This window comes from Anomalospiza imberbis, chromosome Z (assembly GCF_031753505.1).
Source record: "Anomalospiza imberbis isolate Cuckoo-Finch-1a 21T00152 chromosome Z, ASM3175350v1, whole genome shotgun sequence".
NCBI classification, from domain to species: Eukaryota; Metazoa; Chordata; class Aves; order Passeriformes; family Viduidae; genus Anomalospiza; species Anomalospiza imberbis.
The window spans coordinates 16,070,341-16,097,542 of NC_089721.1; the positions used below are offsets into that span (position 1 = coordinate 16,070,341).

A 27,202-nucleotide genomic window follows, 5' to 3' on the forward strand; every position below is an offset into this window, starting at 1 on the left:
ACAACACAGTAAAACCCTACTGTTACAAGATACTACAGAATACCATAATTGACAAGAACCAAATAGGTCCTATGCATTCACCCACCAGCAAACACATTTAGAAACCTGCAATGCTAGGAAAAAGACAGACAGATAGTAAGGAAAACAAAGTGTTTAAAACCCATATTTATCATTAGGCACTGTAAAAAAGCCTCATAAACTTCCACTTCCATTTTTTGTGTTTTTTACTAAATGCCGGAGACACCAAACAGACTGCAGATACGAAGTAGGACAGTTTTTATGTTTTTATCTCCCACACAAATGCTACAGGGAGTAACCACTCTACTATGCATTACTCACATGCCCACAAGTGCTTTGTTTCTATAAAAATCAAATTTAAAAGACCCAAACACAAAAAACCTAAGGCAAATCACACAGAGCCTAACAGATGTGCAGATTTGCAGGACAACTGCAAACAAAACAGATCACTGTGGATCTCTCTAGTATCCTCCTTCCTCCCTTTTCTCCTCTGTTTAGCCAAGGAGGAAGATTGCTGTGGATCATCACTGTTCCTGCAGAGCAGCAGCATTGCAGAAGGTGGTTGTCTCTTGGCTTCCCACAGGACAAAACCCCAGAAATGCTGGGGGCTGAAGGTAGGAATGTTGCCTTTCTGTTCCTACATTTTACATCCCTCTGCCCTGACACCAGTACACTGCTAATTTCCTGCTATCTCCATGTCTCTCAGGCGTCAGGCTCAGGCACCCACCCACCCAAAACTTCCACTGTGCAGGAAGTGTCTCCAGTTTAGCTCTCATACTCTCCCTTTCTGCAGTCTTGACTGTTATTGCCAGCCTTGTAGTCTCTCTGTAGTCTTGGATTCACAGGGTCATGCCATCCTTGCTCTCCTTAACGAGCAGGTACACTTACTCCAAGGTTTATTCATCACTCCATCCAGTGTCCTGTGCCTCAGACCAAAAGTCTCACAGTAATTGCTTTAGATACTTGCAAATCCTAGTTCAAGGATTTTCCTGTATTGTACTGAAGGCATGATAATAGTAGGGAAAACAGTGGAGACAAAACCCAAGTAAAATCAGCTCTCTCACCTTGCCTCACACCACACACACGCACAGCTCACTCACTTTCCCCCATCTGCTTGACTTCAGGAAGATTCCTGCACTGGTCCCAGTCTCTTCTCAGCCTTCTCCTCACATAGAACCCTAGGTCACACCCTCCTTTTTGGCAGGGACCTAAAACTTATTCATCCCCAGTAGGAATGAGGGCTCCGTGTCTTAAACTACAGCTTAAAATTAAGACTGCAAGTAGTGTTTTCACAACAACGCGGCAGGCCAGCTCTTCGCTGGAACACGAATCCTGCTCTTAACTGCAACACTGAACGTTTTCCAGCCGCAGCGGGCTGCGTTCACCCAGCCCCGCGTCTGGTGGGTGTAAAAAGGCGGGCGGAGGCAGGGCGAGAACCGGCGGGGCGCGGCGGCAGGCGCTCGCTGACAACGGGGGCGCCGTGTCACCGCGCCGGCCGCCAGGGGGCGCTGCCCGCCGCTCGCCGCCGCGCAGGGCGTCCCCCGGTGGAGGCCGGGGGAACCGCGCCCCGCCAGCCCCGCGCCGCCCCTGAGGACACGGCCACGGCCACGGCCACGGGCACCGCCACCGACGGCCACGGCCACGGCCGGACACGGCCACCGCCACCGACGGACACGGCCACGGCCACGGCCGGACACGGCCACCGCCACCGACGGACACGGCCACCGCCACCGACGGACACGGCCACGGCCACGGCCACGGCCGGACACGGCCACCGCCACCGACGGACACGGCCACGGCCGGCGCGCAGGCGGTGTCCTGCTGCTGCGGCTTTCACACCCCTAGTTTACCACGCATGCTGCCAGATCGGGCCAAGCTTCCAAAAGAAGCCAGCAGTCTGGTTATTCATAAGGAAAACGATAGATCCCGTAGAGATCGGAGGGAACCGGGCGCGAGGGTTGGGGGCAACACACGCGACTGGAATTGAGGTTTAAAATAAAAATACTTTGGTGTCCTAATTTGGTTTTTTTTGTGGGTTTGCTTTGGTTTGTTGTTCTTGTTGTTGTTGTTTGGCGGGGGAGGTGGGTGTGTTGGTGTATAACAGACTTTAAACAAACATCTATAAAAATATATTTAATTGATAACACTTGTGAACTGCACTTTCAGTGGCCTGTTGCCAGACTGCAGACAACTTTTCTGAAAGACAGAGCTCATACTGAGACAAAGGCAGCCTAAGAGCTGCACTTGCTGAATTCCCTATATACTTTTGCTGGGGTGCATTTGTCAGCGAACAGCTTTTTAATCTGAAAAATTTCGTTTGCTGAACAAGTTCTTAAGTAATTTTTTTGATTCTATTGTCTCCTAGCTCTTCCGAACAAAACAAATCTGCAACTCAAAGCTGTATCCATTAAACAGGGAATTCTAAAACCTACTACAGAAATTCAGTTCAATAAGATGAGAAAATTCAAGACAGTCACACTGTATATACTAGAAGAAACACTTTTACCATTTACTTACCTCAGAAAGAAAGTGGGCAAGTTTTATTAACATCTCCTAAAAATACAACTCAGCCTCCTGGGTTTTTCCTGTCAGAATCAGAAAACCACAGAAGTAAAGATACAAAGATTTGTTCACACAGTAAGTCTGAAAAGTCCAGTAAGGACCTTGACTTTCACTTACAACCAGCAACAAGGTATTGTGTGTATCTGAACCAGCTACACATCTAAGTCATGTTCAAGGTACATTCTTTAAAGATTATAACAATGCTGAGGGAATATAAGAAGTGGTTAGAAAATAGACTAAAAATCAACGTTTTAGAGGACCTTACTTGAAGCTTGCCTCTTTGCTGTGCTTAGCTACTTTTGCTACTCTACCAGTCTCAGACACATTCCCTTCCCTTTCAGAAAAACTGTCATCCTCAGTACTGTGCCAAAAAGATCACCCATAGACTGTTTACAAGGAGAATTTCCAGCAGCGTGAGAGGACAGTAAGGGGTTCTGTGAGAGACTGTGGCCCACAGAAAGGCTCTACTCAAGGATGATCTCAATGGTGACTGAGATGGGGGCAGGGGGATAGGTCCCAAGCAATGCCAATGGCATGCCATCTTCAAAAGGCCCCAGAAGAACTGTCCAAGGACCTACAGGGTTATCAGTCTAGATTTGGTCTCTGGGAAAGTCACAGAGCAAGACCTGTACAAGAGGAAAGGGATTACAGTCTTAAGCAGACAACTTAGGATGGGTAAAAACTGATTGAATGATAGGCTTAGAGGCAGCAGTTAATGTCCTGTACTCTACCAGGACTGCAGTAACAAAATAGAGAACTACAGAAGCAAAATCAGTGACCGGTTCTCCACCAGTTGCATGGCAGAAGTCATGCTTGTCAAGTTTGCAGATGACATCAAACTAGGAGGAAAAGCCAATGCACTGGAGAGAAGGGCTGGCATGCAGAGGGACCTGGGTAAGGCAGGTTGAAGGAAGATGGGGAGGGCCTTGTGCAGTTCAGCATGGAGAAAAGCCCTGCCCCAAGGAAGTCAGAGCCTCAGGCAGCAGCACAGGCTAGACTGCCATGGCCTGCCTGGGCAGCAGCTCTGCTAAAAAGGCCTGGGGGCTGGCAGCAACCCAGGGCAACAGCATCCATGACTACAGTAGTACAGACACAACCAGGAGATGGAGGAAAGTGATGGTTTCCCTTTGATTCAGTAGTTTTTAGACAACACCAAGATAAAATACTGAGTCCTTGGTTTGGGCTCCCTACTGCAGGACTCCCACTTGCCAAACTGGTGTGAGCCCAACACAGGCCCACCTGGATGCTCAGGGACTGGAGCACCTGCACAGTGAGGTGACCCTGAGGTACAGGGCTGCCTCAGCCTGAAGAAGGGAAGGCTTCAAGAGCACCTCAGAGCAGCCCTCTTCTGCCTACAGACAGATTACTGACAATAAAAAGTCAGGCTGTGTCATGGTGGCTGAATGACATCAGGCACAAGCTGAAAGACAGCAAGTTCAAACTGGAGATAAAGGGAAACCTTTTTCCTACAGGAACAGTGCAGCAGTGGTGCAGTTTGCATGGAAGTGCTGTGTGGTCCCTGCTCTTGGAAGTTATTTAAAGACAGACAGCAAAAAACCCTGAGCCATGTGGTCTGGCATCTTTGCTGACCCTGCTTTGAGCAGAAAGTCAGACAAGAGACACCCAAGATTTTTCCATCCTTAGCTGTAGTGTCCTCTTCAGTGCTGGCCAGCTGCAACGCAAAACAAAATGTCTAGTGAGCTCCTTAACTTTTCATCTACATTAATCTTGTCAATTTAGTGGGTGACCAGATTCCTAAAAATTCAATCTATAATCTGACAGCATGTTTTCAAACCTACTTTCATGGAAGAAAGACACAGAAAAGTGAAAATTGTACTAATATGAATCCCCAAGCCTGCACGGTATCATCTTCCACGCTTTTGGAGATCAGGAAGGATGGGCTTTCATAAGAAACATTACACTGCCCATTACATTTGGTCATCAGAAGTATGGAAAGAACTGCATGACTCTTCAAGCAGGTAATACAGTAACAAAACAAAGTCGTAAGAAAAAGCTCAGTGCTGCTCTCTACCTGCAGCCAGTGTAAAAAACACATTTAAGAAAATCGGTACTGGACACAAAACATACAGTTTTTTTGGAACCAAATCTAAATTCCCTCTTTAAAATGGGGAGAAAAAAAAATCAGTTCCAGAACTTTTCACAGGCAGAGTAGAAACAAAAAGACCTGCATTCACCTGTACCAGAGAAAACAGGAAGCAGATGTGCTGCTGGCATGCAGAGTGATGACAGAGTCCCTGTGTTAGCAAACAAAATTTCCAATGCTGAAGCAAGAGATACATCATAATTCTTAAAAAAAACACAGAATATGTGAGTTTCCCCAGTCATTAGCAAAACCCTGATGTCTGCTTTTAAAAAGCTCTGCTGTGTATAGTCCTCATGACAGAGATTACTGAACAGAGGATTTGATTCTTATATAAGTAAACTGATTCAAACTTTGTACATGGTACTAAGTTCTTCACATGAAAAGTGGTGTATGAAATTGGTGTTACCCCTCCAGTCTCCACAGGAAGGTGGGAAAGCTTTGAGAGGGAACAGTATTTAGCTAACAAGCATGCTGTAGAGCAGTCAGTCAGAAGTTTCCGAGATGGCTATAAATTACAGGAATCTCATATTTTGAAAAACAAGTGAAAGGGACTGTATAAATACCAACCATTATTAAGAACAGCTTTGAAAATGCCAACCTATCATTTCCACAATGGACAAATCCTCAACAGTTCGACGAAGGCTCATAAAGAGGAATAGCTACCACATAACCAGTTGAGTTACTGATAACTCAGGTTTACCAACTATTGGGCATTATATTATCAACCCACACTAGATATGGTTACACAGATTGCCAAAGCTTGGAATAATCATCATCTCATCTGGTTGTTAACCTCAAGACTCTGCAGGTCCAACATCCAGAAGCAGAGCTATAGAAACTGATCAGCCCCTCTTGTGCATCATCATCTTGAGCTCCATCCACACTAGGTGCACTACGTAATCTACATCCATCATGCTCTGGGCTAGAAAAGGCGTCACTAGAAAATGAGATTTACTAGGGAAGGCAAAGAGAAATAAACCTTCCTGTTCTTCACTTAGACTCTATCTATACATGAACTTAATATTCCAATTACAATTAGTAATTACATACACAATATTGCAAGAAGTCAACACATTAAGACTGAGAAGAAAGCCTGTCTTCTTCCATAGTTGCACAAAGACTAGGCAATTGCCTGGTTTTGCTGCTGTAACCATGTGGCCTATACTGAAAGATCCTAAAAGCCACCTTTCTGTAGAATGTTCTGTTTTGCCAATGGAAAAAATGTCCAAGATATGCAAACAACTGCAGAAAAAAAAAAAAAAAGAAGTGTACAAATATATACATCACTCCTACTAATCAATCTACCACATATTCTCTCGATAGCTACTGATCTGCTTTTCCATCTGTGTTCTTTCCTTTCCTGTTTTCTTTGCTAGCTCCGGTAAGTGTTTCAGGTACTCAAAATACACCAATTAAGAACTACATGTGTATGTGGAAAAACAGCTTTACAGATGGCAATACTGGAACAGTAGAAATCTTAAAACTCTACAGTGTTAATAAAACTCCTAAAATATTTTCAGATTTCACCCGGGGAAATGCAGAAGCCTGAGGGGATGGTGACTGAAGGAAATCCCCATCTTCCTACTTCCTTTCTCCTACTTGTTCCCTTACCCTCTGCCTCCTACCTCCTGCATGACAACAACAGTAGATCAGACAACTATCTACTGACAAATTTTATTACTTACTGACAAATATATACTCTCACGTTCACACTTAATTTATCACTCCCCTGCAGCTGCAAGATTGCAGCAGAGAGAAACCTTTTTACTGGTTGGCCTTCCACGTACCTTTAGGGCACACCCCAGCATGTGTTGACTACCAAAAAACATTGGGGAACAGAAGACCTCCTTTCACAATATCAGGACACAGTGATCAAATCCAATTCTGTGCCAGACAGAAATAAAAATCTATGTGCATAAACCACCTCTTTCCAAGCCCAACTTTTCCACTACAGTAAAACAGTGGGATAATGGGAATTTTCCATGTTGCTTCCTGCTATGAATCTATGTTCTGTTCTACAGAAACTTGTTTGGTTTTTGGGGTTTCTTTAATTGTCTCAGAAAATGGAGATGTGCCATTCAAAATGCAAGAAAACAAATAATTTACATAGCATTTGCACACAAATCCTGGGAAAATTATATGAGTACAGTGAATAAAATTGAAAAGTAAGTTGCTATCACATTGCTGCCACATATCATTATGTGGTGCATTGCTGGCCTTTGCTGTACTCTCTGTACACTATATAATGCTGGATGGTGCCACAGGACCAACTGGTGTCATACACACCAATCTCAGATTTGAGGTGACAAAGAAATGTCTCTGGTAATGATGTTTATTTGTCCTTCTTAAGTCTTTTGACAGTGAAGACAAAGGTACTGCAACAATCCTGGACCTATACAGGACAAATTACAGCAAATTTAATCTGTTTTACAAATCTATAGACTATACAACATTGTTTATTGTAGAAATTTGAACAAGGCAAAAGATTTTCTCATTACAAGCAGAAGACCGCCAGCTTGGTAAATGTAATTCCATCGTTTCTGCCATGGAGTGACTCTGTTAGAATACTTACACATTTCAAAGATACATACTATTTTAGATACCCAACAGGAGTATGACTTAGCTGGAGTGTGACTTAGAGAAGAACTAGTCATTGCTACAGTCAGCATTATGGATATGTAGCAGAAATGATGGCATGTTCCAGGAGGATGAGAATTCTGGGGGAAAAATTGAGAGAGTCTGAAACTGGGGAGTAAGTTATTACACAGTTTAGACTTCAGTTACTTTATGTTTTGTTCCATAACTGAAGACATTTTACAACATGAATACATAAAATTCAGCATTTGTGAGGAACCCTGACAGTAGCCACAACTGCCACAGAAAGATCCATAAAAGCATAGTCAAGGTATATTTTCAGTAAGCTTTCTACAAAATTCTTCAAAAGCTGAAGAAACCCAAGTCATCATGACAAAAAAAGAAAAGCCTTGTATGGATGAGTAATTGGTTAACTGTCAGGAAACAGAGGGTCAATTCTGCAGTGCAGGGAGGCCACTTGCAGAATTTCTCAAGGAACTGTGATGGATCTGCTGTGGCAAAAGTAAGCAGCAAGAAACATCCAGCTACTCAAAACAGTACAGGGTAAAGCTTCATGGAGAGACAATGTGAAACTGAACAGACACCAGAATGGAAGGTGACATTCAACAAATAAAGTGATCTACATGTAGGGAAAAAAAACAGCAGTCCTAATAAGTTGATATGGTCTATTGCTTCGAAAAGAGATCTGGGGTTATGACAATATCTTTAAAACAGGAGTTTAGTCCCTGATTTTAAAAAAATAGAATTAAGGACAGGAACATCATTAAGCCATTGTGTAAATCTGTGTTTTAATGTAAACATATTTATACCTAAGATATAACAATTTTTATTCCCTTTATATCAAAAATGTGAACAGATGCAGAAAAAGCTCCTAAAAGGACAAAAAAGGGTGATCAAAATATGGGATAACATTTGCTTCAAGCAATCTTAAACCTAAGCAATCTTAGCTTCTTTATTTGGGAAAAGAGAATTTTAGAGAGGTCTGACACACATATGAAGGTTTAGGTAAGTTCTAGAGGGTGGTAGTAAAGGTAACTGCAGACATCTCTTCTCACACAAGGATTAACAGCCATTCAGTCCAGCTCATCAGACACAGCTTCAGAAGGACATGAGTGGTTCCTTATGGAACTGGTAGTCCACCCAAAGAACCACCAGCTCATTTGCAAAAGATGCCATGTATTCTTCCTGACTTTTTGAAGAAGCTGGACATAGTCAGAGACGCAAATCTACTGATGATCAAAGAACATAAGCCACAACAAACTCCAAAATCTCTTGGGCTTAAAACAGTTGCAAACTTGTAATGTATCAGGTAACATTAATGCAAACACATTTCCTGTTCTTACAACTTTATAGGAATTTGTTTATGGCTATTGTAAAATACGTTGCTGGTCAAGAAATGTATTTGGACTCACCTAATACTGCCATCTTTGTGTTCTAATTCTACCTTCAGAACAAACAGCAAAAAAGAATTTAAGGCAAAACCATCTAACTCAGTTTTTCTCCACAATTGTTAGCAGTAGCTAATTAAATTACCACCACCCATCCTGTGCAGTTAATGACTCATGGGTTCAATGGGGAAAGGAAGAAAGAAAACAAAGCAATGTTAGGTAATTAAAGCCTATACCAAAACACACATGAAACACAGAAGGTAATTTAGGCAGGATTATCTTGCTTGTATATTTCCCAATCTGTGACAGCCTGGATTTGCAATCAGACAATTCTAATGTCTCCTAAATTTTGAATGGTCTGGAAGAATTTGATATATGGGTCTTCTGAGGGAAAATGTCACTCACATGTCAGATTTAAAGGAATACTTGCAGAATCTCCACTTGCTTTCCTGGAAAGAGACAATGCATAAATTATTAAAGACGATGCTTTAAACTAAACTTGGTGACTTGAGCAGATATGGGAGCACTCTTAACTATGATCTATCAGGTAAGACAGACAACCATACTTTTCTCCATCCATTCCAGGCAGATCAAGGGTACATTTGACCATAGCTTTAGATGTTAATGAAGAAGAAGAAATCATATGCCAGAACACTGACAGGGAAGTGGTTTTTGTCATCGGTATCAGAACATTCCACACGTGTCTGCCAGTCCCAAAGATACTGCTGTAGAAGTCCTTCTGTATCTTCAGCATAGGATCATAACCAGAAGGTTATGGCTGATTATGTGTTAAAAGTGGGCTGAGTCTACTAATAGGTACATCTGTCAAAGGGGAGACAAGATGAATTTTTTTTTAACCCTAGGACAGAACTCTCAGCAGTGAGTAGAAAATGCCAACAGGGCTAAATATAAACAGATTGCAATTTCACAAAAGTTGATTTTTTTTTAGGAACAGACATTTACAGATTGTGTTTTAGTAAGGAGAGTAAAACACAGATTTCCATGCAAATTTTCCAGAAAAGAGGGCATAGTCTCCAGCTGCACCAGGGAAAGTTCAGGTTGGACATCTGGAGGAATTACTTCACAAAAGGGTTGTCAAGCATTGAAACAGCCTGCCCAAGGAGGTGGCAGAGTCACCATCTCTGGAAGTGTTTAAGAAAAGACTGGATGTGGCACTTAGTGCCATGGTCTAGTTGACTATCATCTCAAAGGAGATCTCTTCCAGCCTAATTGATTCTGTGATTCTATGTCTGCCAGTGGCTGCTAAGACAAAATGGACAACAGAGCATTGAAGTATGCATGTGTAAGACTCTGAAATATTGTTTGTAGATTATGAAAACCTGAGGTTTCATACTTTTAAGACTGTTTGCTGTTCAGGGCAAATATAATTAAATACTCATATAAATATAAAGCCCTTCAAATGCTGTTAAACTCCAACATGATCTTACAGCATCAAGCTCCTCTACATACTACAAAAAATGTACATCCCTCTACATAAATTAATTTTCTGCTTTAATGTAATTATTCTAAGAGTCCCAAATTCTGCAGTGGCTTCTGAAATCAGAATGGGAAGTATTTAAAAACTGTCCATTTTTTTTTTGTTTTAAACAGAGCTGGAGGTATTTTATTTCCATACAATTTTAGCAGAGTGACAGAAAATGACCTCTGTCATGCTTTAGGTAAAGGAACAAGTTATTTATCAAACTGCATCACTATCCTGTTTCTACCATCCATGTTTGTTTCTTTTCCAAAGAAAATAAAAGTTTTATCCAAAGAAAATAAAGTTTTATCCAGTCATAGCACTCCACTTCACTAATTGTCATAGCTTTGTCACTTCTCAGTTTGAATGTCAAGCTAACACACACAAACTATTTTGCTGAGTTACATACAATCCCTCTGTTCTAGTCTTCACAAGTAGCTATTTCATTCAACATGCATTCATGCTGCACTTCTCATTTATTTCAAATTCAATAAAATATGGAACACTTAATTGTTAAGTGGGTACAGACCTCCCCTTTGCAACCCAGCTAATCTGTTCTCTTTTTAATTGCACTATACCCAGTTTCTGGGTTTCATTATCTTCCTCCTTTGAACTGGTACCTAGGAAATCTCTTCATGTGCAGTTTAGACAACTACACTGATTTACAATTAAATTGGTTTACACACCAAGTTTGTGTCAGACTGTATTTTTAAAACGTTCGATTCAATGTCATTTACTGAGAGTCCACTTGCTGTCTGAATGAGTTTTCAAATAATATATTAGTATCACAAACTTATGATACAGTCTATTCAATTTCTGTGCGCCAACTCATTTGACATCTGACAAAAGACAAAATAGTATTTTAATATTAATTTTTATGCCCAGAGTCTGCAGATTCAATAATACCAATTAAGATTTGAACCACACAATTCACAGTAGCTCCTGAAGCACTTATATTAACCAGGGAGTAATATCTACCCAGATATTATCTACCTTTAGCAGGCCACAGCTCAGCCACTTCAGGGCAAGGTGTGAATTTTGACACCTACATCCAGGAACTGCAGCTGTTTCTCATTCTCCTGACCTGGAAGAAACAAGTTACTAGTAGCAGCTAAAGTTAAGATGAATAACCATTGGTAATGTAGACTCTTGGAAGACAGTGCTGGGGAATGGAGAAGACTAGTCTGCAAGATTTTTTTTAAGAAATGCCAGTAAAATTTAAGGAGTATTTGCTTATTTTAAATTCTCCATGATTTTCTGCAAAATGATTGGAGACATTAGGAAAAATAAACCAACATCATGTTTAACAACTGAATGTCCACTTGAAAATAAGGGCGGAGAAGGACCACACAGTCTCACAGTATCTAAACCCACAGTCCTGGAAGAGAGGGGGCAATCACTATTTGTCAAATAGAAATTGAATGGGTTATAACCACTCTCTAAAGCATAGCAGGATTTTTCTCAATAATTTTACATTAAACCATATATACTGTAAGTGATAAACTCTTGAGTTTTAATAAGCAAACACTGCTTTGGAATCACTGTGTGTTAAGCCCTCAGGCAATACCCACATGGTATAGAAGCACGCAAGCTTTATGAAATAGCTCTGCAGGACATGTTTCTTATGATCAGTCATGCAGCAAGACAACTGAAGCAGACAGAAATTTTACAGAATGTGTTATGAGACAGTCAAATTAGCAATGCAAAGGCATAAGCCAAAATAATGCTTGGGACTCAGGAAGAAGAACAGACCATGTCTACATGAGTAATTTGCTCACAACAAGTATTGTCACTGCTTCTGGTACTAATTTTCAAAAAAAAATGCAATTAGTTTAAAGATGGAAATGATCACCAGAGTTTTCAAATCATTAACATGTATGCCATTAATTTTATTCAAATATTACTATACGACAGACCCCGAGACATCAGTTGTGCTAAATTACTTTAGCCACCGGGTGCCTCAGTCAAAGAATTGACAGTAGGAGGCTATTATCAACACCTGAGCTCCACATTTAGGGTGCAGAGCAGGTAAAATTACCAGCTCGTAGGCAAACCACCTACCAGCATAGTGGAAAGGAAGGAAGCAACACAGGCCAGACAGTCTAATTTCAGAAAAAAACATATTCTTGATCTCAGATCCAACAATCAAATTTAATTCAGTCATGTGAAGCGAAGACCAGGCAACAAAGAACCCTGATACCACTGTCCTTCATTCTCCACATTCCTTTCAATGCCTTAGAAAAGCCTTTCACAAAACTAACAAATTGCTCGGCACAAGAATATGCATCTTCCTCAAATCCCACAGATGACACATAAAAGGCTGAAACACAAATATTTTTCCTCTCTGCTTCTCATCTCCGTCTTAATTTTTTATTTGGGAAAGGTGGGTGGAGTAGTTTTTGTTTTGAGCTAGAATCATTGTCAGATTTCATTAAAAAATTCTCTGATAACACATATTACCAGATTTTGAGAACCACAGCCCTTAATTTATGAAAGTTTTTACTGTAGACTGAAGAAAACCAATCAGCAGTGTGTATTCAAAAAGCTGGGAGTAAGAACTCACAGCAGCTTCAGAGAGGCATGAGAGGTATTCAGCACAAACTACAAAGAAAGTAAAACCCACTTTTGGTAAACTCAAGATTCAGCATTGTGCTGACTCTTCCTACTTTCAGTGGGAACACAGGACTAGATAGGATCATTGTTGAGTCACTAATTTCCATCTTCCACAAGCACAGGTATCCAAACAAAGATTTATTCATATAAAGATTTACACATATAAGGAGATGGACAATCTCGATCTTAAAGAGTCACTTTGCTCTGTTCTTCTAATCCCTGGACATGTTTTGAGCTTCAAGTCATCTCTCAGCATCTCGTAGCAGATTAAAGATTACCGAAAAGAAATTCCAAAGTCAGAAAACTAGCACTTCTCCAGAAAATAAAAAAGATGAATTGCCAATGTTTTGAGCTTGCCAACACCAAAAAAGTCTTTTGAGGAATAATTTTGCAGTCAGAAAATGTTTTAGGAAATAAATCAAATAACAGATAATAACTAAAGAGTCACAGAGAACTTTTAGCAGTCAGTAGCTCACAGAAGACACCGCCTAACAAGTCAGGGCTTAGACAAAGAACTGGCTTAAAAGGAGAACCATAAAAAAAAAAGAAAAAAAAAAGATAATTAAAAAGAAAAGAAGGAAGGTTAGAACAGAAAGAAAACAGAAAAAAACTTTATAGACATCCCTACTAACATCTTGCAGACCAAGCACTTGAGGCAGTAAGCATTAAATTTGTAACAATTAGAAGAAACCACCATGGAAAAGGCAAAGAAAGGATGAGTGCACATTGCATGCATACACCTCTTGGGTCTCAGAATCCTCCCCAAAATCTTCTGTCTATACAAAACAGAGAAGCAGTAATCCAGAATGATTTTGATCCACAGACAAAACGGGTTAGCTTGAGTGTCACAAGTGACCTTCCATTCAGACATAGTTCAAGTAGAAGGCTAACATATTATCTCATCAAAGCAGGTGACAGAGCAAAGCAGAAGTTGAGCCACAGAAATGCAAAAATAAGCATATAAATACCTAACACCAGGTAAGGCAAATGTAGAAGGCAAAGCACAAAGCCCTTACCAGCACTGATAGAGAAGGTGATCCTAGCTCCCCTCAACAATTTAGATACTCATAAGAAAGAATTAGGCATTATAAACTAGTCCTGACTAGAAGGAGAAACCACTTCTGCTGAGATAAGATGGTCCATCTTGCAAGAAATTATACAAGAAATTAGCAAATCTAGAAGGTTAGCCAGGAGTAGTATTGCTCTGAGAATTATCTCAAATTTAATTATGAAAGACAAATTGGAGGAAAAATAAACATTTTAGCTAGTTGACTTTACAGAATAAGATAATATAAGAGAATACAAAGGAATAAAAATATACAAAGCCTGTTGTGTGGCAACACCACTCAAAGCAAGAAACAACTTTATACAAACTATGCTGCCAAAAAAACCAAGCAACCAAACCTAACAGTACCTAAATTCACTCCCACTGTGTTTTAAACCTGAAGACACCCCAGTGATTCAAAACTAGCCTGTCTGAACAAGATATTATAAAATGTCAACAAGACTGACAAGCATTTCTTTCCTGCTTTCATACAAAGGTATTTCCCAACTCTCCTATCATAGCCAATAGAAGATTTTCCTATTTTCTTCAGGTTACATCAACCATGATATCTGCCCTTAAGGTAGGACAGTATCTTCAAGATGAAGATTAAACAGTCAAGCATACTGCCAGAATTAGAAGTGGTTTCACATTCTGCTACTGCCTCTCTGTTAAATCTCTGTCTGTGGTAACTTCACAAAGGATTTCCCTGTTGCTATGTAGAAAGTGCATGTCAGCAACAGTGATTTGACTGTATGGAATAAACCACAGATAAGCTACTGAGCAGGCACACTTAAACAAAACAAAAAAAGGGGGGCTTAAAGTGATAGAGTGATTATTGTTAAAATAAACCAGCATGCAATTTTTGAGTAAAGTTTCATTAAACTAGTATTCACCTTGTATTCAAGAATAGGATCGCTCTAAAAAGACAGAATCTTAACATTTATTAACAGAGTATGTATGAGAAGTCTCTACTCCAGTACCTGACCACTTTCTTGCTCAACTATGAATATTTTGCAGAGTTGAGAAAAGTCAGAATTGTTTTTGATTAAGAAAAAAAAATACTGTTAGCAAAAAGAAATTACAACACCTTGGAAAAAGAGGTTTAAAATACTTTTCAAATGGTATGAATTCTTCTTAAGCACCATCCGGAAACTAGTGAAAAAACTGTTTCTGAAAGGAAACTGCATTTCTCAATATACAAGAAGCTGTGTGTGAGAAAGCTCCACCAAAATAAGTTTGTATTGAATTATTATTTATATCTACATCCTGTTTATCCATTTAGAAAAAACGTTTAGTTCATGTTCCATAGATCCCTTTGTGTAAAGCTTTAAAAAGGCTTCTGCTAAAACAGGGAGGGCCCCCCTACTTATATCCTCCAATTCACACTCTGTGGCAACTCAAAACTTTCAACCTGGATTTCCCCAACAAAAATAAAGTCATCCTTATCATTTCCTCATGAAGCAGTTGGTTTTAAGCTTTAAGCAAAGAAATATAAAGGGGATATTGAACTATAGAAAAAAATACTCATGTTATTGTTTATAGGTCTATGTAGCTTAATCAAAATACTTGACTGAAACAAACCTAAATTTTGCCAGAAAAGGCTATTGTTTGCCAAGCTACAGATGTTTTTCTACATCTTTCTGGACGTTCCCAAGACTCATAACCCTTGAAAAAGGCAAAATTAGGCACTGCCTAAGGACCCTTTCCTGGCTTAATTATAGCAGCACTGCAGTGAAATGTAATTGAGGCTTAATTGCACTTGGACACTTGCCTACTTAAAGTGAAAGGTTACCTGAAAAAGTTACAGCTTACTCCTCATCTTCAGATTTTTTCTACAGGACAAAAGGTACTCCATACATACACTCATCTGACACAAGCTAGCACAGGACACCTCTGGACCCATACATAACTGTTTTTACTTATTACTATTGTTGGCATCAAGTAGAACATCATATACTAGAATAATCCTATATTTCAGCACAAAAATACAATTTTATGTTCAAGCAATATACTGTATTTCTGTAAAAGAAGACCAAGAGAAGCCTTATCTGCTAGGGCACAGGGGAAGAGAAAAACCCAACAAGTTCCACAAAAACACAGCAAGCCAAATCAACCCTCTAAAATATTGAATTATGGGTAAGTCCGCAACATACAGAGATTGTTTCTTTAAATTATCTTAATGTCACAATCACTGTAAAATATATTTCATACTATTACCCACCATTATGAAAGCACTCTGCTTTCAAGCTTTTAGAAAAGAACTATGTGTGATGCTGAGTTCTACAAATATGTTTTCTTTCACAATTGCAAAGGTACTTCTAAGACAGAAATTGTATATAGCCTTCTGCTCAAATTATTAGATAATTGTCTCCAGTCACTTCATTGAAAACAAGCTGACTTGTATATTTGAGTTTAATTTTAAATAAATATGCCATTCAAAAATCAGTATTATAATAATATCTAACAATACAATCTACTTCTGTTTTAATTTTACACAATAGGAATTAGTCCAAAACCAAATTGTTTACAAATGTTGCTCAAAAATATGCCAACAGAAATGTATTGCTTGAAAATTAGTTTTCATTCCTGTGGTTTTCATTTTTCTGAGTTTGCTTTTACTCCATTTGAGGACTTATTCCACACTTCCACCATGTAATTAAAAAAGAAAAAAATTATTACTTCTCCCTATACAGCTTCTTCTTCTTGTTCTTGAACTTCATTCCTCTTCAGTTTTAAACAGGGGAATTCCCATTAGGTTTTGTACAGAATGGAGAAGTTTAACATTAATTTCACCTCATAAGACAGTTAGGACCTGCTGATCAGAAACTGTATAAGGGTATTTCAAATACATAAGAGTCTAAAACCAGCTGCACAGTATCTTATCTTGTAAATATACTGAACCAGCTCGATCTGACATAGCTCAACGGTGCCATTTTGATAGTGACACCACTGAAAAAAAAATCACATTACTTGGTAAGGACTGCTGTTTGCCTCTTCAGCTCACATTGAGGCAATCCGAAACTGGTGCCAGAAAACAAGAAACTCTCCTCCATAAAAAATTACAACCCTTCTAATGGATTTTTAAACTTCTAATTCAAGTAAGTAGGACCATATAATTAAAGTACAAATAAGGAGAAAACATATAAAACTGATAATTTTGTAATCTAATGTTTTGTTACCAAAACATTAGATTACAAAAAATAGCAAGAACTGTCTGAAGATAAAGTTGAAGAGAGTCCTGGTAGTGACAGCCAATCATTGGCCTTTGGTGACATGCAACCAGAATGTGAAACAAACTTACAATTTGTTCAAATATTTAGCAGTAAAAAAGAAAGAGAAAAAAAGAAAGAACATTACATTTCATAAAAATCACATATGTTGGCTTAGCCCTATAGACACATTTCCAACTTTTAGCAACTTTCTGAGTGTTAAATCACAATAGAATGAATTCTCTCTGTAAAAGATTATAGTAAACACCTTCACTGGATTTACTTGGTCTGTAATAATAAAACAATAATAAAACTCAATAATAAATAAAAAATAACTAAATGAATAAAAATTAAATGAATAATATAAATACATAAAGAAATATGAGGGAGAGTGATGAGGGGTAATGGCTTTAAACTAAAAGAGAAGAAGTTTAGTTAGCTATTAGGAAGAAATTCTTTACTGTGAGGGTGGTTAAGCACTGGCACAGGTTCCCCAGAGAAACTGTGGATGCCCCATCCCTGGCAGCGTTCAAGGCCAGGTTGGAAGGCTCTCAGTAACCTGGGATACTGGAAGGTGTCCCTGCCCATGGAAGGATGGTTGGAACTGGATCATCTTTAAGGTTCCTTCCACATCCTGTTGAAAATTATAAAAGTTTAATTTTTTTAATATCATTTTAGTCAAGGGTTTTGTTCACCTTTGCCTGGGGTAAAGGACTTTAGGTTTCATTTCAAAGGACTGTTTCAGCATTCGAGGCCTGATGACCTTAAAACCTCAGCAGATTTGGAGTAACACAGAAGATACACAAAAGATAAGGACCATTAACGACCATCAGCTCCAAAATCACCCCTGGCATGGCTGGTGACTCCTGGTCTAGGAAAACATAGGTAAGAAAACAAAGAATAAGAACCATCGAAGGCAAAAAGATCAATAACCAATAGGAAACCAAATACAAAGAGCTGTGTAACTTGGGACCAATGAACATTGACCCAGTTAATTTCTTTGGCTGTTGACTGTATAGATATGTGAAAAATCCAGTAAAAATTATGTGTGATTGAATGATTTTCTCTGCACAACCCAGGCCATGTGGAGATGAAATTGTTTCTGTTGCACATCCTGGCCAGAATAAAGTAATGCTTTAATTCTGTAACACTAAAAACTTTGGAGAGTTTTTGTTTTCCCTGCAGTTTCAGTGACACCAACACAAGCTTTTTTACAGCTCTGTGAAATGCAGGTAACTAAGGACTGAAATCTAATTACATAGCAAGTCATACTCCCTGTAAACCAAATACCATCCAATGATGGCGCATTTTGAAATTTGTTTTTTAGTTCAAAGTTTACTATTATACATAGGAAAGACTCTTAGAACTATTTTATGATCTTTAAGTCCAAGCATTAACCCAGCACAGCCAAGTCCACCACTAATACAGATCCCTTACTGTGACATCTACACATCTTTTAAATACCCCAAGGATGAATCAGCCACTTGCCTGGGAAGCCTGTTCCAAAGCATGACCACCCTTTCCATGGCAGAATTTTGATGGAAGGTATTAGTGGAATATTAAGTACAAATAGTGGAAATTAGGAACACATTTTCCTAATATCCACTTTAAACTTCGCCTGGCACAGCTTGAGGTCATTTCTTCTTATCACGGTGATTGTTAACAGAAAAGAGGCTGACTGCCCCCAGACACAGACTCCTCTCTGGCGGTTGCAGAGAGTGATAAGGTCACCCCTGAGCCACTCCTTTTCTCCAGGATAAACACCCCCAGCTCCCTCAGCCACTCCTCACAGGAATTGTGCTCCAGACCCTTCCCCACATCCATTGCCCTTCTCTGGACTCACTCCAGCTCCTCAGTGTCTTTCTTGCAGTGAGGGGCCAGAGCTGGACACAGCACTGGAGGTGTGGCCTCACCAGTGCCCAGCACAGGGGGACAATCCCTGCCCTGCTCCTGCTGGCCACACCATTGCTGATCCAGGCCAGGATGCCATTGGCCTTCTTGGCCACCTGGGCACACCCTGGCTCATGCTCAGCTGCTGTCACCAGCACCCCCAGGTCCTTTCCAGCCACTCTGTCCCAGCCTGTGGAGCTGCCTGGGGCTGCTGTGACCCAAGGGCAGGACCTGGCACTTGGCCTTGTTGAACCTCACACCACTGGCCTCAGCCCATCGATGCAGCCTGTCCAGATCCCTCGGCAGAGCCTTCCTGCCCTCCAGCAGATCAACACTCCCACTTGGTGTCATCTGCAAAATGAGTGAGGGTGCACTTGACCCCCTCATACAGATCACTGATAAAGATATTAAACAAAGTTCCCCCAGTGCTGAGCCCTGGGGAACCCCACTCATGACCGGCCAGCAGCTGGATGGAACTCTATTCACCACCACTCTCTGGGCCCAGCCATCCAGGCAGTTTTTAATCCAGCAAAGAGTGCACCTTTTTGCTGTCTGTAAGACAAAGAATGATAGAATGGTTTGGGTTGGAAGGGACCATTAAGATCATCTAGTTCCAATCTCCCTCCCAAGGGCAGGGACAGCTTCCACTAGACCAGGTTGCTCTAAGCCCCATTTCACCTTGAGCTAAAAAGTTTAAAGTAAAGCAAGAAAGATTAACAGGAAATTTAGACTAGATCTTAGAAAAACAGTGCATAGAAAGTAGGGCTAGTTGAGCTCAGGAAGAGTTTGTCAGAAGAGATTATGGAACCTGATGTGGTTTTTTTAGAAAAGCTGTCTGGTCAGAACTGGTTTGGTCATAGTTCATCCTGCTTCTGAGCCAGAAATTAATTAGATGACTCTCACTCCTTTCAGCTCTATTTGTTATGATGTTATGTGAACACGAAAAACAGAAACATTTGTGCATTAAGGGAGACTCCCTGTTTCTTAGGCTTCTTATACTTCACCAATCTGTGCCATGAAGTCTTGCATCAGCAATATATAAATCCTTTAAGTCATTTGTCTATAAAACACTTTTCTCTATTAAGCCTTTATTCCAAAATGTATTTCAACCTTGTCAAACCCAAAAGAGCTATTAAAAAAGACCTTTACAGAAAGACTTTTTTTGATATCCCAAATTAATCTTGGAAAACCCCACCAAGACTCAAAGCCTATTCTTCAAATAAAGAGTCTGTTTTCAGTACAAAACACAGACAAAGCCAACAGAAAGTTACCTATGTCAGTTTAAGAGCTAAGGAATACAGTAGTGTCCAGTGCCTAAACAGCAACACAGAGATCTGCAATAGTTCAACATACTGAGCATATAATAGTAAAAATTTATATACAATTTCTATAATTTCTTTTCAGTCCTCCACTTTTCCTTAAGAAAAGAAGTCCTTCCTTGTGGCAGTTGCTAGAGTAAGCAGGCAATACACATGCTGCAATATAACACAAGCAGCTTTTCTTAAAAATATTCCAGCAATGAGGGGAACAGAGAATCAAAACCAGAAAATCTTGAACCCTGGTCACACACAATATCACAGTTAACATATATGGGGGAAAAATGGTTACTTCATTTGAATCCAATGCTAGGAGAAAAAATTATTCCAGCTTACCTGGTGCACGTATCTTATAAAGCAGCCTTGTAAAGAAAGCTTGAAAGAAGTCAGAGGAGAACACAGAAGTGACAACATGAAATTAAGTGGCATTCTTTGCAATATTATTCAAAAACTTGAGCAGATTACTAACATCTTCCTTCCTCAGGAAAGAGCTTCCCACACTACAGAATTTTAAAAGAGAAAGTCCTTAACTCCCACAAAAGAAGCCACAAAACCTCTTTTCTGAATTCCATGCTAGAATTCACAAACAAATGTGCAATCCCAACAAATTCTTCCTAATTATGTTCTAATTTCAATGATAAAAAGAGCAGAAGGCTTATATAAGTATTCAAATGCCCAGACACCTATCACCCAAGGCATGAACTGCGATTCGGAACCACAAGATCTTGCATACAACTTGCTGTGGAATATCAGTAAATTCTTTACATTTTACACCTCAGTTTAGGCTGCTGAAAAACAAAATAGCTTGTGTCTCATTGGGAAAGTTGAGCCACTATCTGTGATATTTGGGAGTATAAGCATATGGAATAATAAAAACCTCATGAGGAAGAGTTCCATAGGCATTTCAAATACATTCAGATTTTGTACTTATTTACAGCTTTATTCATATTCACCATTTAGAGCTAATTTATCAACCACTAAATTATTATCGGAGAGTGATAGCTTGTAAAAGATTAATTAATTACAGGCTCAGCACAAAACACACCTAAAACAACAATTTCTTTTATTGTGGTTTTCTTGTTTATTATCCAATAGTCCTAGAGCCTCAGTTCAGCTTAGTTTACTCTACAGTAGTTGTTTTTTGGGTTTTCTAGTTGTTTGGGGTTAGGTTTTTGGTTGGTTGGTTTTCTTCTTCTTTTCTTTTTAAATATACATTTTGACCTTTTTATTGATGGGTTATTTGGATTTAAAACTCTTTTATGATCCCTATATTAATCTTTCCCGCAAGGCTGAGGTCCAGTATTTGGGTGGTTCTCACCTACCATGGCCATTGCTTTTTAATCTGGTATGAAAAGGCGTGTATTTCCACATTTGATCCTTTTCAGAGTCATCTTCTTGTTCAAAGTCAAGTGAGATGGCATGGTGAAAAACATATTAGAACCACTGAAACTAAGAGTTACTTCCTCCTAACATGTGTCATGGTTTGACACTGGCGCAATGCCAGCGCCCCCATGAAAATACAACTTCCTAAATAATTGCTGTGAGATGTGATCAGGAACAGAGCAGAGCAGACCCAAGCTTAATAACAAAGAGGAAAACTTTATTAAACTACTACTACTGTAAAAACACAGACACTAAATCCTGCATGAAGACCTTCCAAAACACTCCTCCTCCTCCCACCTAATTTCCAAATGAAACCACAGTGAGACAACACCCAGGATCCCTGATCAAATTGCCACCCTTCAGATAATCAATACTCAGTCTATAAGGGAGACAGGAGTCTCTCCTGTGCCACAGACCCCCCAGGAAACACAATTGCCACCCTTGTGTTTCCATGTCACACATGGCAACCACCCGGAGAAAATCTGCCATGGTGACACTCTCCTTTCCATGTCACAGTGCTCTCACCACCGGGCATGGACAGACTGCTCATAGGGCTCCTTTAAGGATGCTTTGCCATGGACCAAAAGAGACAACAGTTCAGCATCTCATCTTGGGACTACAGTCCCCCTTCATTTTCCCCTGGGGCCGAGGGTCCAAAAACAGAGATCTTCTTCTCCTCTTCTTCTTCCTCGAAGACAGAGGGCCTCTCCACACCTTCTTCATCTCTCCTCTGTTCTCTCCACTCCTCTGTTGGTAATCACTGAAACAAGTCTCTTGGCCCACTACCGCATCACCCTAAGTGCAGCCTCTGTCAGGAGAATTTGGTTCAGTCTATGGCTAACAAGAAAAGTCCAGCCACAAGCCACTCCATCATCTCCTTCCAACTCAACAATTTCCTCTTCCATCGTCTCGGATCCCAGACTGTCTCTCTTCTACTTCAAATCAAGGAGGAGTAATATTTTACAAAGTCTTCATTTCCCAGGAAAGGGTTAAAAGCTCAGACTCCCTGGACAACTGATATTTCTGCCCAGCAGCCGATTCCCAAGGCCAAGGCTGGGCACCTTCCCCCCCCTCCTTCTCCTCCATGCCAGCAAAGTTACAGGTGCCGTCCGGACTCTCCGTCTCTTCCCTCTTGGAGGGGGGACGACAAAGACATCTCTGCTTCTCTCCACCCTTCCGTCCACAGGAGCTGGCTCGGTTCCAGTCCTTCTACCCCTCGGCTCACCTCGACCAGGCCTCATGGCTTCCCCTCCCCCACCCAGCCCCATGGCTGGGCAGGGGAGATCTGCACAGCACCTTGACCGGAACCAAAGAGAGCGAGCTCTTGGGAGTTCTTGCTTTTAACCCCCTGTGTTCTCAGAGGCATATCCCTATCTTCAGTGGTCACTCCAGGTGCCAATATCCAAACTTGACCACTGACTGGTTTGACCCAACTTCCTGAAAAAATCACTTCCATGTCAAACCACAACACATGCCACAATATGATCCAATCTGCTCATAAGCCTCTCTCTTAGTAGACTCATTCTCTTCCATGGCCAATAAATTCAAGCAGAGAAAAAAAACACACACAACTCTTATGAAGAGCAAGGCAAAAGTATCTGAAACACAAACCCTGATGTCAATAACCAGAAGTCTTTGTCAAGTCTTAGTCAATACATTTGCTACACTTTCCCCCCATGGTTCCAGATCTTCTGCCTATAAAGATTTAACTTCACAACAAATCCCACCTCTTTTTCCACACATAAACAAGAAGCGCATGTGGCAAGATCTTGCATGGTTTCCCAATACACTGATGTGTTTGTGGTAATCCCTGCCTGCCTGTAGCTTGCTTGTCACAGCAGAGACCAGCATCAGTATGGAACAAAGTAGCAACCTCCTGTCAGGCCTCTAGGTATGACTCTATACAGAAGGGTTATTACTTACACACATGTATTCCAGAGAATTGCACTGGAATGTCTTCCACAAAATCTAAGATGACAACTAAATTAAGTAAGCAGATCCCCAAGACAGCAATAACACAACATGGACCTGGTTAAGAAACAAAATCTCACATGTTTTGGAAGTGTGTGTACTTTCTGAATTGGGGAACAAATAATTATCTTCCATTAGGGTGAAATGTATGTTGTCTGGCTACATTACAGTGTAAAGAATGGTTAAAAAAATCCATGATTAATGCAATTTGAGGCAAAGGTACATAAGAAAGATGGGTCGTGGTTTTTTGCCTGAGATGCAACATTTATTAATGTTGAGGACATGTTTCACTAAACCAGGTTGCTCAAAGCCCCATCCAACCAATCCTTGAATACTTCCAGGGATGGGGCATCCACAGCTTCTCACGGCAACCTGTACCAGCACCTCACCATCTTCACAGCAAATAATTTCTCACTAATATCTAACCTAAATTTGTCCTCTTTCAGTCCAAAGCCATTCCCCCTTTTCCTATATCACAACACGCCCTTGTAAAAGTCCCAGCTACAACACAGAAACATATTGCCTTTGAAAAAGAAGAAACATGTTGTTTTGAAAAAGAAATCACTGGAAGATTACGGATCTGTTCAACATGGTGCCGGCATGTGTCCAAAGCTAAAATGAAGTTTTGAAAATGCTACTGAGCAGTTACTCTCAGTTGTGTCATCAGCATCCAGCTGGAAGCCCAGGAAACATACAGCAGACTTGTGTATCCCTCTCTTAAATTACAATTTGATTTGGAGAAGAGGAGGAGAAAGTGGGACATTTCATTCCATTGGCTGTTGCTGCTTTCCCTACTCTAATTTTAAAAAAAGCCTCTTACAGATGAGAAGTTCTGCAGGATTGTATCTGGAGATACACCAATGTTATTTTTCTGAAATGTGTAAAGGTCCCAGTATGTGAATGAAGAAGGATTTTGAAAATGCACATGCTGGAATTTTTTGGGTTGTCCTGTGCAGGACCAGAAGTTTGACTCACTGTTCCTTGCAGGTCCCTTCCAACACAGGACATTCCATGATAAAATAACTGCCTGACAAATAATTTGTGTCAGTGAGGTCTTGAAGGCACCAGAAGGATTGAGTGAAACAAGGTAGATCTAGAACATTCACTGGTAGCATTAAAAAAGCTTAAAAAAATCAAGTTGTAAGTTTGGGGAGCCCTGGCACAAACACTGCTGCAGAGGTACTATATTTTTGCCTGCATTGACACAGGCAATTGTGACAATACCAGAAACAGAATTTTAAAATCTTGGTTACAACATATCATGTCATAGCTGTATGTAGCTTTGCTTTCCCTGACAAAAGATATTCTTACACCACTTCTCACATTTTTACCATTTCCTAAAGGTCTATGCCAAAATGGCATTTGAGATCCTAGTAACACTTACTTACTTAAAAGCTTCCTTTTGAAATGTAGGTATATATAGTCATAGGAGTGGAATCATACTATGAATTTATGACATCTATTAAACACTGTTGTTTTCTATTCTTAAACAATATAATACCCAGCAATATAAACACAGTAAAAGTTCAGTATAGTTTTGTACTATATAAATCCTTGCCATAAAATGAAATGGCACTCAAAAGTTTTCTTATGACAAAATATAACTAGCTTTATGATTTGTATGCAATATAATCAAATTTATCAAAATACAAATACTGTAATAGAAGGCAGATCTAAAAGCATTAATTACTCCAGAAGGCTCTAAAGGATGCTGTAGAACAGCCTTTCCATTAGCATTTATGGATTTAATTACACACTAATACAATCTTAAACTTCTTTGAAGACAGAAGACTATAATTATAAAGAAGCTGTAGCAACAGATATTCAACAAACTACTTTGAAAACTAACTTCAACACCTAGGCAAATATCTTCAACTTTAGAGAGAGAAGAAAAACTAAAAACACTATGGATATACGTGTAGTGATAGTAAGAAATAGAAGTGTTTTTCCACCAAAAAAACAGTTGAGAGCAGATTCAATTTTGTGGCATTTGATACACTTCCTTTTTTTTTTTTAATTTACTATCCACTTGTATGACTTCTTCCCTTAGCAGATACCTATTCTTGAACAAACACAGGATGTCTTCAGAAAACAGAGTTGAACTATTTACAGTAGCAATCATAATAGTAACTTATCATTGATGGCCTCAGGATACAGTGCATGCATGTTCACAGGAAGAAGCAATCTTCTCTCACTCTAAGATACAATTTTCAAGCTCACAGAACAAAAGTTTGGGAGCTGCAGAACAAACCTTTCCCACATCTGCTGTAATATGGAGTCTTGTAAAAGATGCAATTATCCTGCAAGCATAAGTTCTAGTGCTCTGTGGTTGTCCAATTGCTGCTATAGGTAAATACAGACTAACAACAAATACTTTGTAACTCATATGCAAAAGCAACACAGTTTTTGGCAAGATTATGACTAAAAAACCCAGAACGATAAAAAAACCCTGCAGCTACATGCAAAATACTATGAGTGATACACAATACTGTTGCTCCCTATTTCCACTTGCAGATCACCTATTAGATTCTCACTTATCCAGCTGTAGAAGGCAGAGGATATGACTGCATGTGCACAGAAGCAAGACATGCAACTTTGACCATAATCACAGGGAGCTTGCTTTTCATCACAACTTAGAATTGCTCAGTCAGGAATCCTTGCAAATCAATTTGCTCTTTGGCACATTTCATTGCTATGCATGGTCCCAGCCACAGGATTATAGAACGTGAAAGAAAAAATTCACTTTCACTGAAGAGCGACTTGCAGTTTTTTCACCTGCTCAATAATTCAAATGATACAGTGAACTAATAGATTTGCAATTTGCCACTAATTCAACATTAGTTGAATCCCCTGCTGTCTTTCAAAGTCCACAATCTGAGGGCACCTCTGATTTCAAACAGGTAATTTTTTCATAGGAGACTGTCCAAATTTTGAATATTTTTACTTTGCAATGTACTTACAAATTACCTTTTAAACCTACTGTATTAAATTAAAATATTTCTTTTCTTTTTGTAATTAAAGAGGCTACTTTGCAAACTACACCAAAAAAGGATGCTCAGCAGAGGCCATCAAAGAAATTCCATGCTCATACCATCACCTCCTGCATCACTTGAGCCTAAGAAATATAGTTTATTTTCCACGTGGAGCATCATGAAGGCAAAATACAACATTTTGACAACACATTACACAACTGTTCTCTGGACAGGCAGCAAGAATGAGGATTAGGAATCCTGACTTCCAAAAGGGAAGAAGCAAAACAGCACTTATGTACAGGATAGCTAATCCCAAAGCTTTGATAAATGCAAATTGAACAGCATCCTGTCTGAACAGAAAAGATTGGAGACTTCTGTAATGATGATCTGAGCTTTTCCTCTTGTTCTCCCTAAAGCTAATGGCCTGTGGAACAACACTGCTGTTCTCTAGAGCAGGGAGGAACCATGGACAGTAGAGACAAATCAGATGGAACAAAACCTGTATTCATAAAGTACCTAACCTAGGACAAAGCTCTATTCCAACTTGCAAGTTTGTCCAACAGAGATTCTGACAAAAATTAACAGGCTAATTTGGCAAACCATACCTTTCCCAGTGAAATCAATTACTAATTGTCAGAGGCTCTCAAAGAGCTGGA

General features: G+C 39.8%; 1 protein-coding gene across 15 annotated transcripts in view; it reads right to left on the reverse strand.

The window, feature by feature from the left end:
* Positions 1-27,202, reverse strand: part of ARL15 (ADP ribosylation factor like GTPase 15) — a 262,518-nt gene that overhangs the window by 182,583 nt on the left and 52,733 nt on the right. The window contains exon 1 of one of the 15 annotated variants that reach the window (XM_068177296.1): positions 20,557-20,680. The exons of the other annotated variants lie outside the window; for them this stretch is intronic. Coding sequence (XP_068033397.1) covers positions 20,557-20,649 — 93 coding nt within the window. The 5' untranslated portion in view covers positions 20,650-20,680. Of the gene's footprint in view, positions 1-20,556; positions 20,681-27,202 lie in introns of those variants that run through there. 15 annotated transcript variants of the gene reach the window in all.